At 34.2% G+C, this 16,704-nt stretch overlaps 1 protein-coding gene across 5 annotated transcripts in view; it reads left to right on the top strand.

The window, feature by feature from the left end:
- LOC129925865 (uncharacterized) overlaps positions 1-14,969 on the top strand; it is a 78,474-nt gene extending 63,505 nt beyond the window's left edge. For all 5 annotated transcript variants that reach the window (XM_056027125.1, XM_056027127.1, XM_056027123.1 and 2 more), the window contains exons 3-5: positions 5,992-6,171; positions 8,549-8,686; positions 10,221-14,969. In XM_056027125.1, coding sequence (XP_055883100.1) covers positions 5,992-6,171; positions 8,549-8,686; positions 10,221-10,393 — 491 coding nt within the window. In that variant the 3' untranslated portion in view covers positions 10,394-14,969. The remainder of the gene's footprint in view (positions 1-5,991; positions 6,172-8,548; positions 8,687-10,220) is intronic.
- The last annotated feature ends 1,735 nt before the right edge of the window (positions 14,970-16,704 follow it).

The following is a 16,704-nucleotide window of genomic DNA, read 5'->3' on the forward strand; positions in this document are numbered from 1 at the left end:
AGAGAGATTTCAAAATAAACAAGGTCAAGGCCTCTGTTGCCAACTACATAATAAAAATGGCTTTGCGCTACAACCGAAAGAACTTTGAAATTGTATTCTACAGCGCTAAATAGTGCAAACAAAATTATTCTATGGTTTATTCTATGGTTGATTCAATACTTCACTTATCAATACTTCCTTATTCTGTACACCAAAATTCTTGTTACTTATGGATAGGCCTCCATGTCTGACAATCTTCAATACAGCCTTTCAGAAATTTAGTAACAATTCTTAAAAAATAAATGCGAACAGAATCGGACCGCCGCTTTTCCTAACCAAATCTTGCGCTCTATTCAATGACGTCACTCTCTTGCATCGCGCGTTTCGCCTCCACTGGCACAAGAACGGCGGATCTCCAGTTTTGTTTGTTTAAAAATGTTTCGGATGTTCCTTCAGAATTGCGGATTAATACATCCTACCCAATGCAGGATCGTTAAAGTGTTAAAGCGCTTGGCTTCCGAACCGGCGGTTCGCATCCTGGTGAAGACTGGGATTTTTAATTTCGGTATCTTTTGGCGCCTCTGAAGCCACCCTACCCTAATAAGTACCTGACATTAGTTGGGGGAAAGTAAAGGCGGTTAGTCGTTGTGCTGGCCACATGACACCCTCGTTAACCGTAGGCCACAGAAACGGATGACCTTTACATCATCTGCCCTATAGACCACAAGGTCTGAAAAGGGGAACTTTACTTACTTTTACATCCTAGCCCAGACCTCACGCTGGACGGCCGGTGATGGTATGGGGCAGAGGCAGGGTACGAACCATGGGACCATCGAGACGATAGTCCAGAGCGCATACGCACGACCAAGCGGCCATCTGAAATAGTGATCCCAGTATGCCGTCAAAGTAAAAGAAAAAATGTTTTAATATGATAAAAATAATTAGCATAAATAAAAATAGCACAATGACATTTCAGTTTAATCGAAGTTGGTTTGTTACCGTTTTACAGTCTAACGTATTGATCTGAACATTACGCTTACACGTAAACATTTAAAATAAAATTCTGTATGAAAACAAAAAAGATAAAACTATGCGAAACGAAATATTTAACCTATGACATTCTTAAAATAGACGTCTACCAAAAGGTTATCGAAAGGTCATGAAACAAAACAACCAAAAGTTTTGCAGCCTATAGCATCCCATGTCCTGGCCCCCGAGAGGTCAAGCTGTTTTCTTCAAGTGTTGACAGACTGGACATAGGGATATTGATATCTTTGTTCCTGGAGAGGTCAGAAACTACAAAGGCCCTTAATTAGTCATTGATTTTGGTAAAGAGGGGTGGGAGTGTCAGGTTAAACTCCCCTGCCACCAGACTACACACACTGATTGACTTTCTGATTTGAACAGAGTATCCACAACAGATCACTCTATTTATTGATCGATAATGGTATTTCTGTTTGGAACGTACTCTCTCTCACTCTCTCTCTCTCACTCTGTCTCTTTATCTCTATCTCCCTCTCCCTCTCTTTATCTCACTCTCTTTATCTTTCTTTATTCATCTCTCTTTATCTATCTCTCCCACTCTTTATCTTTCTCTTTATCTATCTATCTCCTTCTCTATCTCTCTCCCTCTCACTTTAGCTCTCTATTCCTCTCTTTATCTATCTCTCTCCCTCTCTTTCTCTCCACCCTCTCCATCTCTCTCCTTCTCTCTCTCTCTCTCTCTCTCTCTTACACATACATACGCTCACTCAAACGCACTCTTAACTGAAATTGTACGTGAGACTGACCATTCAACCTTCTTACATCTTGAACACAGCACTCTCTGCCGTCTTCAATCTTAAATCTGAACTTATTATCTATGTGGGAGCCTGTGTTCGATGACGTAACCCCACTCTGAAAGAGAATAATAGTTAAGAAGTTCAAATTCTGCACATTTCTGCCAATCTAAGTGATTCGGCATCAACCACTTCACTGATTCATTCAAGCAGTTATCATTGTTCTTATATATATATATATATTTGTTATATATTTATACATTTATATTTATTATATATATTATATATATATTTAATTATTTATTATACATATTATATATATATTTATACATTTATATTTATTATATATATTATATATATATTTAATTATTTATTATACATATTATATATATATTTAATTTTTTTATAATATATATATAGAGAGAGAGATAATGTACATTTATTTGTTTGTTTGTACTCTCCAGACACGAAAATAAAAAAGAAACTGTTATCATCACAGACCTATGTATATGGTTATCATGTGTAGCTGTTCGCTTGCCAAACACAAAACAAAAATAACTCACCTGTGTTTACAAGCACACCGCAACTTGAAACACTAGAGAACTGGCATGACTCTAATTATTCCTAATTACGAATTAAGCAAAAACAAATGTTCACTATTCGTACAGTATTTTTAACACATTTTGTTTTACTAATTTTAACAGCCTCTGTAAATAGGACTATTTGAAGATTATTTAATGTAGATACGATGATGATGATACCTTAGATAGCTTTTAGTCTATAGAGTCCTAAATGGGATCTGGATTTTTACCAAAATGAGCTTCGAATTTCACTTTGCATGTGCTTGGTCAAAGCGGTTAGTCGTTGTCTTGGTCATTGAATATCCTCGTGAACTTTTTGTAACCGAAACTGATGAACTCCTCTTCTACCGAAACTGATGAACTCCTCTTCTACTGAAACTGATGAACTCCTCTTCTACTGAAACTGATGAACTCTTCTTCTACTGAAACTGATGAACTCTTCTTCTACTGAAACTGATGAACTCCTCTTCTACTGAAACTGATGAACTCCTCTTCTACTGAAACTGATGAACTCCTCTTCTACTGAAACTGATGAACTCCTCTTCTACTGAAACTGATGAACTCCTCTTCTACTGAAACTGATGAACTCCTCTTCTACTGAAACTGATGAACTCCTCTTCTACTGAAACAGATGAACTCATTCATTGAAGCCGATAAACTTTTCCTAACCTGGTCTAGAAACAGATATTTTACGAATTCGAGTTACAGGCAACATTAAGTTACTTTGAACTGATAGTAATGTCCCGTCATGTTTGACTTTAGAATGTGACTTGCGTTTGATGTTAGTGACATGTGTGAAACAAAAGAAAGTACTGGTGCTGCAGCGGGGATGGGGGGGGGGCCTCTATTTATTGGCCTTCTTCAGTCGTAGAACGACTATGGTTCATCTCGAACACTTTTTCATATGGCTGTGGAGCCCTATTTTGGAGAGACACTCCCGTCCACATAAATTGCAGGTCAATGTGGCCTTTGCTTTGGTTGTTGATGGCACGCTTTTCTTCAAGAGCTGAGGCCCATGTTTTCTCGCTGTCCATAGCTTTCTTGGTCACTGTCTCTCTCCAGTTAGTGCGGTCTAGGGCTATGTCTTCCCAATGGTCAGTATCGACCAGTTTTTCTTGAGCCAGATGCGAGTTGCCCGTACAGAATGATTTTCGGGATGCGATTGTCCTCCATCCGGCGAACATGTCCGAGCCAGCGCAGGCGGCGTTGCCTGAGGAGTGTACAAATGCTGGGAAGGCCTGTTCTCGCGAGGATCTCAGTATTTCATACTCTTTCTTTCCATATTATTTTCCAGATCCTTCGAAGGCAGCGCAAGTGGAGTGGGTTTAGTTTTCTCTCTTGCTTTGTGTAGGATGTCCACGACTCACTGCCGTACAGTAGCGTGCTAAGAACGCATGCCTTGTAGACCTCCATTTTGGTCGCTGTGGTGAGCTTCTGGTTTTCCCAAACTTTTGCTCAGAGTCTAGCAAAGGTTGAAGCGGCCTTCCTTATGTGTTTTTTAATCTCCTCTTCTAGAGACAGGTTGTCAGTCAGCCTTCTATGTCCTTCTATTTCAACATTGGAGAGCAGTGTTCTTGTTGTTGAGCTTTACAAGGTCACACAATTATGTTTTATACAAAATCTTTTCAATGTTCCTTCAGATTATGTGGATAATTACATCCTAGCCCAAACCTCCCGACGGGAGATGCGAGCAGGCAAGGTGACCACCGAATGTCAGTCCAGACATTATGAGTTGTTTTAATTTACAAGGCATCAGAGTTTGTCACGAAAAAAATGTAACTGTTTGATGAACTTGGCTGATTCGCTAGCATGGTAACTGTTAGCTCCAGTGCTCCTATTTCTTCTCTGTGGTTGTCATAGAGCTCATTAGTTACAATGAACTTAATTTTTAAATTATTTTTTCTCCATGGGGCCATTCAATGAGTATTCAAGCTCCTCCGTTTGAGGTGGCTTTCTGAGAACCATCCATGCAAACTCTGACCCATTGGTTGTTAGGGGAATTAATTTATAGAAGAGTTCAATAAATTCTTGAGCTCTGTTGAAATATAATCAATTTTTTCTTTCTTCTTATGTGAGTCTTTACAAACGACATATTTCTGCAAACAACACATTTCTCTATACATCTGGCTAAATCAACCTTGTCTGGTACAGGTAATGATGTATTTTTTTATTCAAATTATTATGTCTCAAGAAATCCACGAAAAACTGCTCTTTGTGAAAACTTTTAATATGATAGTCCTACTTAACGGTACATTAATATTTAATGTTTTGAAGAACTTCTTCATAAAACAACAAATCCTTATCAGAAAAATAATCTCCGTAGCAACGGATGGTGAGCTTGCAAACATTTTAAAACATACGCTATACATATTAACTGTTATATAATGGGTTTAAATTTGCATTTTGTTAATAAATTATTTTTAAAAAATTAATTCAACTTAAAATGTAGTTTTAAATAACTTTTTCACTCCTCGTGTCACTTGTTAGAAATTATTTTAAGCAAAATGTGTAATTTGAAATTGATGAATTTTCAAATTAAGCAGGGGGTCTACGGAAAACCAGAAAACATGGCAAGGAGCCTACGAAACAAACAAAAAATAATTTGGGAACCACTGGTCTAGACCGAATAACATAGCTTACACCCTAGGCTTGGTCCTATGGATATTTAAACAATGCTCATTGGGCGTCTCCTTCTTCCCTCTAAATCCTCAGTTTGAGAACCATCAGGTCGCCATTGGGGAATAGGACGTGAGTCATGCAAAGCAATGTGTGTGTGTGTCAAAAAAATATCTACGAGTAAGGGGGAACTAGCTGCATAGATTTACTTGGACAGGAAAAGCCGAACTTACTTCCCTTGTGGATAGATGTGTCTTTAAATCTAGTAATGAACGTCGTTCCTTGGCAATGGAGTGTGTCTGAACGCAATGCTGGATTTTATTTGCTTTTCATTAATCAACGCTTATCACGCTGTACAGAAAGAGACACTCTACACAGACACACAACTCTAAAGCAAACATAAATACAACTTGATTATTTTCCTTGTTTTTTTTTTTTTGTCTATTTTTCTATGGGTTTTTTTTTTTTATTTGCTCTCTTATTTATAAACACTTTCATTCCTCACCTCATTAATTCACTCTTTCAATTCACTAATTTACTCTTTACCTCACTAATTAACTTTTCACATAATTAATATCACTTCACCTCGCTGATCCACTTATTCCACTCACTAATTCTCTCTTTGCCTCACCAGTTCACTATTCTTCACTTTAATTCGTTTATGCGTCATTAATTCACTCCTTGCCTGACTAGTTTATTATCACCTTACCAATCCACTCAGTGCACCATTAATTCATTCGTCGCCTCACTTTTCACTGCTCCTCTCATCACATCACTAATTAACTCACTATCCTTTTTTCGTCTCACTGGTTCACTCTCCGCCTTACTGATTCACACATACTCTGACATACATTACTGTACTCATTTCCAAAATAATAAGCACATATGCGTACTGCATCAGCCATCTCTTAAAATGACACCAGTCTTTATTTGTGTATTTATTTTTGGTGGGAAGGTTACTGCATAAATATATTTGCATTCATACTTTCCAAGCAGTAGTAATAAAAGCTATGTTTTAATGCGTTTCTCTGTTTCAGGGCATGTCCCGGGTTTATGTATCAGCATCAATTTGCAAGTGGATCATGATTACATAGTGTACCTGAGAAAAAGCGCCGATGGCAAATTGACCCACGATCAAGTCGTGCCAGACGAAGGAGTGGACAGCTACATTGATGAGGTTTTGTCGTCAGATTGCGCGAGTGTCTCATTCCCAACAGGTAACCCTAACCTTTGCCCTCACCCATACAGGTATTTAAGATGTGTCAGCATTTAGCAAGCTTCCCCTAATTTCACATTTCAAAAACAAAATGCTAACATAGAACGAGGCTAGAGTTTTTCCATTCTGGCCAATTAGCTAGTAATTCTTATCCCAAAGAGTACTACAATAACACCTGAGATGAACTCCAATTGGTGGCAAGGCTGGAACGATCAGTCCTCCCGTAGAGCTGGGGTCGGCAACCTGCGGCTCGCGAGCCACATGCGGATGTGAAGCTGCGGCTCTTTAGTTCCATACGCAAATATTATTTATTTTATCGAAACATCGTTTAACGAGGATTAGGCAGCCTTACAACACCCCCCACCCATTTCACGCGTCGTCACTGTCGTCAGAAGCTCTTGAAGGACGCAGTCGTCGGGTGTTTCTATGTAGGTTTAATTCGACGCAAGTCGAAACACATCTTCACCACGTGCTTTGACTGTGACGTACAGTTTGTTGTCTCAAGTCAATGAGTTAGAAGCGAATTATCTTATCAAAGTTAGAAGCAATCTACAAGTAATGCTAATCTGGCAAGATTTGCGGTACAAATAGAAATTGCACAAAAAGGCAAACCATTTTCAGATGGTGAGTATGTCAAAGACTGCTTCCTACGTGCGTCTGAAGAACTGCTTCGTGATTTACAAAAAACAGTACAAGATAGAATAGCTAAAATATCTTCAAATGTAACATAGTTGCAGGTGGAAGATAAACTTTCTTCTGCCTTATCACTTGCTAGTGTTGCGACATTAAAGACACGGCACAAGTTGCCCAATTTGTCAGGTATATGTCTTCCCAATGTCCAAAAGAAGATCTTCTAGGATTGCTACTCTCATGACAAACTAGCGAGGACGATAGAGCGAATGCTGTGCAAAAATGCCTTGAACACATTAAGATCGAGTTAAATAGAAACGTTTAAACAGCAATTGATGGAGCCAGAGGTATGACAGGAAAAAATAAACACGCAACAACGATTCTTCGAATCAAAATGTCTAAATCAGTATCGCGATAAAATAAGTGACATGAATTACTTCAGCACAGTAACAAAAGAATCAAAGATGAATTTCTTGACAGATTTGAGCAATTCAAAACCAACAAAACCATTCTAACATTCCTGGTAAATCCTCTCAACACAAATAGTAACCAAATCCACATTGAGTAATTTGAAATTGATACTGGATCTCTAGAAATGCAATTGATCGGTTTATAAAGTAAAGCTTTGTGGGGTGGAAAATGTACAGTCTAGAAGCAAGTTGGAAAAGTTGGAGGTCCAGAAGTGTATGTACGTTACACAACAAAAGTGACAACTTTAAAAGAAATGTCTCGAGCTGAGGCACTTATCCTATATTCGGCGCATGGAATAATCTTCCATAATGCTACAGTGAGGTGACGTTGGCATTTGAAGCACTGACTATCTTTGGATCGATATATTCGTGCGAACAAGTGTTTATTTTTATGAATATAATTACAACTATAGTAACAAGCCAACTTACACTCGAAAATTATAGAGTTGTGTTTGAAACTAAAAATAAGTTATGAGCCAAATGCATCCAAACTTTGTAAACCTAATTTGTTAGGAAAAACACGTATATATGAATTAATAGATTTGTTGTTGTTTTTTTGTAATTATGCTAGTACTATTTATTGTTGGCAAGAAAAAATGTGTGGCTCTTTAAAAACTTTAAAATTTGGTAAATTGTAATTTTTGGCTCTTTCGACTCAAAAGGTTGCCGACCCCTGCCGTAGAGCCTTGGCGCGAAACTCTGCTAATACAATAACACAGAATTCATTACATAGTGTACTACTGTACAACAAAATAGAATTTCTTGAACTTAACATTTAAACTAAACATTTTAAAATAGGTGATCAACACTTCTTATATTCTTTACACCAGATACGCCCAAAAAAAAAAAACTAGCTATTTATAGTTATCCACCTTAGATGGAACTCTCTAAACCTAAAACACAGCTAATTCATACAGACTCAGACCATGCTCAGACAATCCAACTGTTCACACTTGTTGCTGTTTGCTACTTTCTACCAATATTTCATTTCACTACAACTTCTAACTCACACCCATCCTCCCCCCCCCACACACACACACACTTTTTTTTGTTTTAGCATTAGCTTACTTACTCAATTTGTTCATCTCAAATGTAAACAATACAGTCGAAAATTAAACAATTTCCTTTTCTTTTTTTACACAGCATTTGATCTTAAGAGAAAGAAAAATAAACCTAAACTATTGCCCCTCCCCCCCCCATTCTGTACTTTATAGATCCTAACATAAAATATTTTAAACCTTCAATTTTGTTTTAATTCTTTGTTTCATTTGCATTCAGACGTGCTCGAAGGACAAAGGTTTCGTGGATGTGGGGGCACTAATTACAATTCCCTACCGGAGTGCTCAGCTACAGAAGCTGCTGCTCCAACCCAAGAGTCCACTACCGAGCCCTCAAAGAAAGAACCACAATCTGAAGGTAAGTGTGTCAAGGCAAGCATCAATCAGTCTATCACAAACGGGGGGGGGGGGATGAGGGGCGAGGAACTGTCCATTTAAGTTGTAGCCAAAGGTCACTTCATTTAAAATACTGTTCCTGGTCATTTACTTGTTTTGAATTCTTAAAAGGCTTTTTATTTGAGTAAGTTGAGGAATGGGTGGCTGGACAGCTCTAATGGGAAATTAGAAATATGAGCTTAGTCTTTATTCATGGCAGTGGGCTACTGTACTTGAAGTTTTGAGTCGTGAGGTGCCTAGCTTTGGCTGTATTCATGGCAGTGGGCTGCTGTACTTGAAGTTTTGAGTCGTGAGGTGCCTAGCTTTGGCTGTATTCATGGCAGTGGGCTACTGTACTTGAAGTTTTGAGTCGTGAGGTGCCTAGCTTTGGCTGTATTCATGGCAGTGGGATGCTCTACTTGAAGTTTTGAGTCGTGAGGTGCCTAGCTTTGGCTGTATTCATGGCAGTGGGATGCTCTACTTGAAGTTTTGAGTCGTGAGGTGCCTAGCTTTGGCTGTATTCATGGCAGTGGGCTGTTTAGCTTGTTAGATAATTTTAAAACAAGTTCAACAAATCTCCTTATCCTTTAACTTTCTTTTTTTTTTTTTTTGACCATATCAAACTTTTATAAGTATAATGGTCGAACTTATTCACCCGCTTGTTATTTATGTTTGGTCATGCCAAGTTCCCCTATCAGACCCATGGGGCTGATGAACCGCCTTTACTCTCCCCCAACAAATGTCTGGCACTCCGTAGGTATAGGGTCTGTCTATTGTTTAATGTTTTATTATTTCTTTTTTTTTTTTCCTCTTGGATATGATTTATTGTAAGTAATAACAAATTGGATCGAATTATACGTTTTATCAGTTGGTCGTATAAAGAGGCAACATTAAATAATGAAAGCTCCGGGGATTAACCTAAAATATAATTTGATTGTTTTATTTTTAAAATTTTACATGTTTAGGATGAGTTGAAGATACTTTGCTTCCTACTCCAAACCTCCCGCAGGACAAAGTGGGATGGGAGCGCGCAGGGTTTGAACTCGGGACCATCGATAAATCTGAAGGACAGTCCAGCACACAAACCGCACGACCGGGCAGCCAAATATATCTATAAATTCATCATTGAATTTGTTTTGTTTTTTTAAATACCGGTAGAGTTTGTTTTTAGCCTAGGGGAGGTAATTAAGAAAATATTTAGTTACATGGTTTGTAGTTGCAATGCATGTACTAAATTATATCTCTATTCCGATTTATTTATTTTAATTGTATATAGCTCTCAGGTAAATATACATGGATGTTTCTTTAATTTTATGAAGTGTCAAAAATAGTTGTCCAAGTAAATACTATATTAGTCTATATATATTTACCACACTATCAGGTGCCATGTACATCACTCACATTTTAACTATCGGTATCTCGTAAAAAGAAGACAATAAAGAAGCCCATATCTAGAGAGCACACCATACATGACGAATTGGAATTCTAATAACAAACCAATTTTTTTTCCCTTTCAGATCAAGGAGATAAAATCGATGTTCCAGGAGATAAAAGCGATGTTCCAGAAAATAAAAACTCAGATACTCCTACCGAAGTGGGAGAATCCAAGGGGGAAAACTCAGCAGAAAGCAAGATTTCCAATATTTTCTTAATACTTTCCCTTCTTTTTGCCTGTTTCTTCTATGCATAAATTTGTATGCAGATTTGTGCAAAATATACCACAACAAAAAAAAAAAAAAAAACAAGATTTAATATATGGTTATACCTAGAGTGTATTGTGTCAATTACAAACAAATATTAATAACTTTCTCATTTCTTTTCCTTTTTAAATTGAGCTCATATTTATCTGACAGAGAAAGAACTGTTTTTGATTATTCATTATTTTTATTAGCTTTAAATTTGCTTCAACTATTTCTCTACAGCTAGTCTTCATGGGGGGAGTTTGTTTGTTTTTTTTAGATTATTTTTTTAATATGATTCTGTTCTCTTTAATATTATTTACAATATGTAATTAGATTGGCCTAAACTTTAGTTACAAGTGCCTTTTAGTGTTTTTTGTGCTACTAGACAAAAAGTCATGTGTGTTTCATTTAATTGGTTCTATACATGTACAAAGTCAAATTTTCCAGTAAGCCTACTTTTTTTTTTTTTTGATCCTTGCAAAAAAAATCTTAAATTTCATAATATAACATAGTATAACAGCCCAATAGATTCTATGTGTGTTTTGTTAATCTTTTCACTGTCTGTCTTTTATCAAGTTTTAAAAAAGTGTAGCCAATGTGGTAAATATATAAATATCCATGTTTATTTTAATAGAGATTTTTTTGTTGTTAAAAAAAAATATTAACATCATGTAAATTAGACCTATGAATTAAAGACAAATTATTGTTTTACGTGCAAAATTTAATATTTGGCATCTGTGTGTCATCTTTTTTCTTAAGGGAACTTACATGTCCCTATATTTTTCATGCTTTTTGTATCACTGACTTATGAATAGGACTTGTATTTCTACTTTGTAATTTTCTATAACATTGGATTTTAGTGCAATTTGAACCTAGTTTTTTTTTTTTTAAGCTTTGTACTACTGTTGTTTTTCTTCTTTTTTTAAGATGGCATTTTAAAAAAATCATTAAATATTCAATTCTACATTTTGATTATGAAAGAATGTTCATTATAAGCATTCTCTGACTGAAAATACTTTTAAGATGCAGTTGTCTGAAATGGTCGATGCCATTTTGCATAAAGTGAACAAGATGACATGGCAACCACACTTGTCTCTGGATATGAATTCAGTTTATGTCATGTGACATGCCTTGCTGGTTGTTTGACTAAGTGACACTTATGTCAAAAATGTGAGAGACATTCCATAGGAAACCAGGACATGCAACGTTTTTTTTTTTTTCAAAGCAACTTTCTACATGGGGAGAGAATGTCAGTAATGTTTAATACTCTAAAGAAAAAAAAAATAAATAAATGGTTTTTGCTTCATTTTTTTTAAAGCATAGTTTAGGAAATCAGTTGACATATTGGTGAAGGTTTATTTTATTATTTTGTTTATTACTGTGAAGTCAAAAACATCTTGCGGTTGGCTGAAACTTGAGGGGCAGTATTACTTCTTGCCTTGCTGATAGACTGAACCAGATGTAGAGAATCTGTGTGAGGAAGTAGATCAGCCAATGCCAACTCATGTCTTCAGTCACCAATTGCACTTTTTGGATGGCTGCCTGGTCGTGTGGTATGCACTATGGACTGTTGTTTTGATAATCCTGGGTTCGAACCCTGCCAATGCCATCCCCCCGTTATCCTGAAGGAGGGCTGGGTTGGGATGTAATAATTTTTAATTCTAAGGAACATCTAAAACAAACAAAACATTTCAGATTGGTGAAATACAGTTAATCTAGTCAAAACCATTTCAATGTCAACCTGTAAATATGGGAAATAGAACTCATGTCACCATTTTATTTTAGAAAAAAAAAAGTCATTATCAATTGAAAACATTAAAGTTTTACATTTTTCAAAAACTATAGAAGATATTTTTTGGATCTGACTTTTTTTTTTCAGTAGACCTTTTAAACTATTAGTTGTTGAAATGTAAAAATGTCTCCAATAAGTTTCTTGCAATATAAAAATATTGTTTTAAGCAATAAATGTTAAGTTATGTTAAAAAAAAGAGAGATATTTATGGAATTTTTGCATCCATGAACTCTAAAAGATAATAAAAAATTATCCAATGATAAATTTGGATGAAAACCATGAAATTATTTTGTAAATTATTTTTGAACATTTGTTCTGCTTGGGTGAATTGTGTATATTTTATGTGTGTGTGTGTTTTAATTTATAGTTTCACAAAATACAACAAACAAAAAGTCTTTGCTGAGATTGCTCTCAAGTATATAATGTGTTTTAATTGGTCTGGTGCAGTGCCATTTTAGTGTGTTTTTTTTAAACAAAAAAACTGTCCAATGATGTAGTCAAATCTAGAAACTGAATGTTATGTCCCAAAAATATTGACCAACTCATTAAACCCCACAACATTATTGTCAAAGCTGAGAAAAAATTTATTGAAAAACTTTTAATCTTTTATCATCAGGTCAATTTTTATTTTTATGTCAATTAATGAAAAAAGAAAATGGGGGATTGGGTGCAATTTTTTTGTTTGTTGTGATACAAGGCCCACTATTTAATGTTTGAATATTTTGTAATTCATTTATATAATACTTTTTTAAATTGATGATAACAGAACTCATTTTCTAAGAAAAGGCAGTTGATTAATATTACTGTATGAAATGTAATAAAAAGAAATTAAGATCTACAATACATATAATGTCGTAGTACCAGAAAAGTTGTGTTGCCACAAAGTCCCATAATACATTTATAAATAAAATGTAATCTGTAATATAAATTCAAACTATTGTATTAGTATCTTTTGCTTACATTAGATTTTAGATAACTATGCTTTCAATGTTGAAATACATGCCTGTTGTTCCAGCAAAGCTTATTATAATTCTATTTATTAATTACAGTAGCTAGTTTAAATATCAACACTGGCATTTCATATTCTTTGAAAAGCAGTTTTCAGTAGCGAACGTCAAAGCAGTTTTATTGTATAAGGTTTTATGTATATTATTACAAAAGTGTTGTGACTTATTGTTATCTGCTTGGTTTAGTATTTCAGTCAGTTTTATTTTTTGTTGTATTATAAAATACTTAATGACGTCAAATCTGCTTGGGGAAATATACTCATGAGAACCATGCAACATATTACTGGGCAACCTTGAACTATATAAAATGTTACAGTGTACTGAGCTACCTAAATAAACATGTAAGTAGGTTATAGTGAAATACTGAAAGTACTGATTCAATTCCATTTTATTTTGTTTTTAATCGTTCTTTTTTAAAATTTAAACATTATCAAATTTGGGATTTTATTTCGGATTTACTATTTAATTCAACAAGTTTATCTCTATATTTTTTAAACAAAAATCAAAGCTAATTTTTAAGTTTGTCTGAATTTTTATTTTTTTCCCTTAAATCAGCTTCAAAATTGCTATTGAAGTTACTAATATAATTTTTGAAATATTTGTTAATGAGTTTGTCCTCAAGCCATTTTTTTTTAATTTAATTATAAACAAACATTTTGTTTCAATTCTTACATATAATTAGCTTGAAACTGTTAGCACTTGCACTGTTAGCTTATTTTGTTGAGTTTGAAGGTTTGGAGAGAGTTAAACAAGCTAATGGAAATACAATCAACCCCAGCAATATTTCTAATTATTGTTTGAATTTCTTTTTAATGTCATTTCGAATGTAAGATTTTATTTCTAAAAAATGAATTAGTTTTCCTGTCTAGTATTTATTATGTGTGCAACTATTCATGAATGCTTTTTTTTTAAACATATTTATGTAGCATTTGCTATTTATGCATATAGCAGGAATAGGAATAATTATGCCTTTGCTAAAAATTAATCCTTAACATAATATAAATAAAAATAAATAAATAATATTCCTATATAAGTTTAATGTAGATCAAAAGGTCTGAAAGGGGTAGTTTACTTTTTTTACTTTATATATAAATTTTTATAAAAATCATATTCTAATGAAATATGTAAGCCACCTTGTTTTAAAATTAATGTGGCATTCTTTCATTAAGGTAGCGGCTTTGTGGCATCTGGTCAAATAATTTTGAGAACCTCTATTGCTACATAGAATATGACAGAAATGTGTAATGTGAATGAAAAACTGGACAAATTGTAAGACAATTTAGCTCCACTAGTTTTTTCTTTTTCAAGTTCTTCTTTTATTTCACACTTTCTTCCTAGTTGGACATAAAATATTGAATCATTTATTTCAAGATAAAATGCTGCCTATAGTAGTAAGACTGGTTAGCTCAGTTGATAGAGTGTCGCACTAGTGCGAATGTCATACGTGGGTTCCATCCCGATTCTGGCCAATTTTTTCACATTATTTTTCAATGAAAGATAAATTATGAATGTTTAGTTTGCAATATTATTTAAACAATAAGAGAAAATTGACTTTTTAAATGTTTTTATTATTTGTTTCTCTAAAAAAAATTAAATCCCAATTTCGAAAAATGCCTCCACTACAAACAAGAGAACTAGTTAGCAGTACAAATTAAATATTGAATTGTTTCAGATATTTCTATTCTATATAATGTAGGACATTCATTGATGTTGTTTTGTAAGTATTTGTTTGTTCTATTTCACTGAAGTCCTGAAGGAATAAAAAAAAAACTGTTTGAGAAAAATAATCATTATGTTTTTGTTTCATTTCCTATTACTTCACTCTTTTGTCATGGTTAGAAATTTTAATCATTTTTTTTTTTTTACTTTTCCTTATCCTATCAACCTGAAATTGCGATTATAATTGTGTGCTGCGTGACAACACAATTTATTAAATCTTCAGAAAGATCACTTCATTAATTATTGAATTCATTTAAAATTAAAATTTTCTATACAAAACAAAAACAACTACAAAGCGACATAATAATATCTATTCAAATTTTGAGTCTAAGACGACATAATGATGCTTCCCTTACATACTTAAAGATCTTTACCCTTATGATATTAGTACTAGGTGATTGAGCCTCGTTCGGTTGAATAATTTCTTATGAAAGGATATATACCCGAAGTCAAATTGGAAATATTTCTTTAATTATGAAAATTAATAATTGGCTAGAGAGTACCAATCTAAAGGGTTGCTTTTGTGTTCTGTTAGTCACAATTTTACCAAAGGGTCAAACTAAATATTTAATTGAAATTTTTATTGATTTTATTTTTATTAGGAGGTTTGTGCATAAAGGTGAAGGGAATCGAGTCACCAATTAGCACATTTTAAAACCATCAAAAATAAGAATAGTTATAACGTGTTTAAACGTAGTTTTATACTTCTAATGTTTGTTTTTTTCATTAAAGTGACTTGAAAGAAAATTTACAATGAAAAATGTTCGAGCTATCTACTTTTAAATGATGGTAGAATAAGATTATAGTTTGTATCAATATTTATAAGTTTTCACCTCAAAGCATTTTAGGAATGTAAATGTGTAGAATGTAGAACTCATAAAACATTTCTTTTTTTCTTTGATACATCTTTAAGTTGTTTAATTCTGTAAGTAATTGTACAAACATTGACTTGTAAGACACTATTACTTGTCTCATTCCTAACAGAATCAAACATAATGAGATTATTAATATTTACTTATATAAAAACAAGATTACAAATAGAGTTTGTGTTACACAAACTCAGAGGCGGCCCCCGTCGAAGTCGGATCCCTGTCGGATCTGCATATTCGCAAATAATATTCAAGAGGTGATTTAATTTTGATGTAAAATGTTTTACACGTTTCGGATGTTCCTTCAGAGTTGAAGATAATTACTTCCTAGTCCAAACCTCCCGCAGGACGACGGGGGATGGGAGCGGGCAGGGTTTGAACCCTGGGCCATCCATAAATCTGAACGACAGTCCAGCGCGCAAACCGCACGACCAGGCAGCCATCCGATGGTCAAAAGTAATAATGTTTCAAAGATTCATTTGCCGTAAATTTAAATTTAATAAAAAAATAGTAGATTAGTTTTAGTATATTAAAACATTACAATATTGATCAAAACGTTTGGAAATGAAAATCTACACTTTTTTTTTTACACTTTAAGTTTAGAAATTGAAATTCTACATCTTAATCTAGTCTATTTTAGTCTAAACTAGATCTAGAAATTCTAGATCTAGACTCTAAAATAATTTTAATTAGAATATAAATCCAGATCTAGATATACTGTAATAAAAATCTAGATCTAGTATAAAAAATCTAGATTAGATCTAAATCAAGAGTCACATAACGAGGCTTAATAAACATTACTATACCGAGTTCTTTTTTCATTTCATTTGAAGAATTAATTCCATATAACGTCAGAGGGAAAAAAAACCACTACGTCACACGGCCAAGCTAGACTAAAAATCGCCTTCATCTATAAGAGCCATTTATCGAGT

This window comes from Biomphalaria glabrata, chromosome 4 (genome assembly GCF_947242115.1).
Source record: "Biomphalaria glabrata chromosome 4, xgBioGlab47.1, whole genome shotgun sequence".
In the NCBI taxonomy this organism is placed as follows: Eukaryota; Metazoa; Mollusca; class Gastropoda; family Planorbidae; genus Biomphalaria; species Biomphalaria glabrata.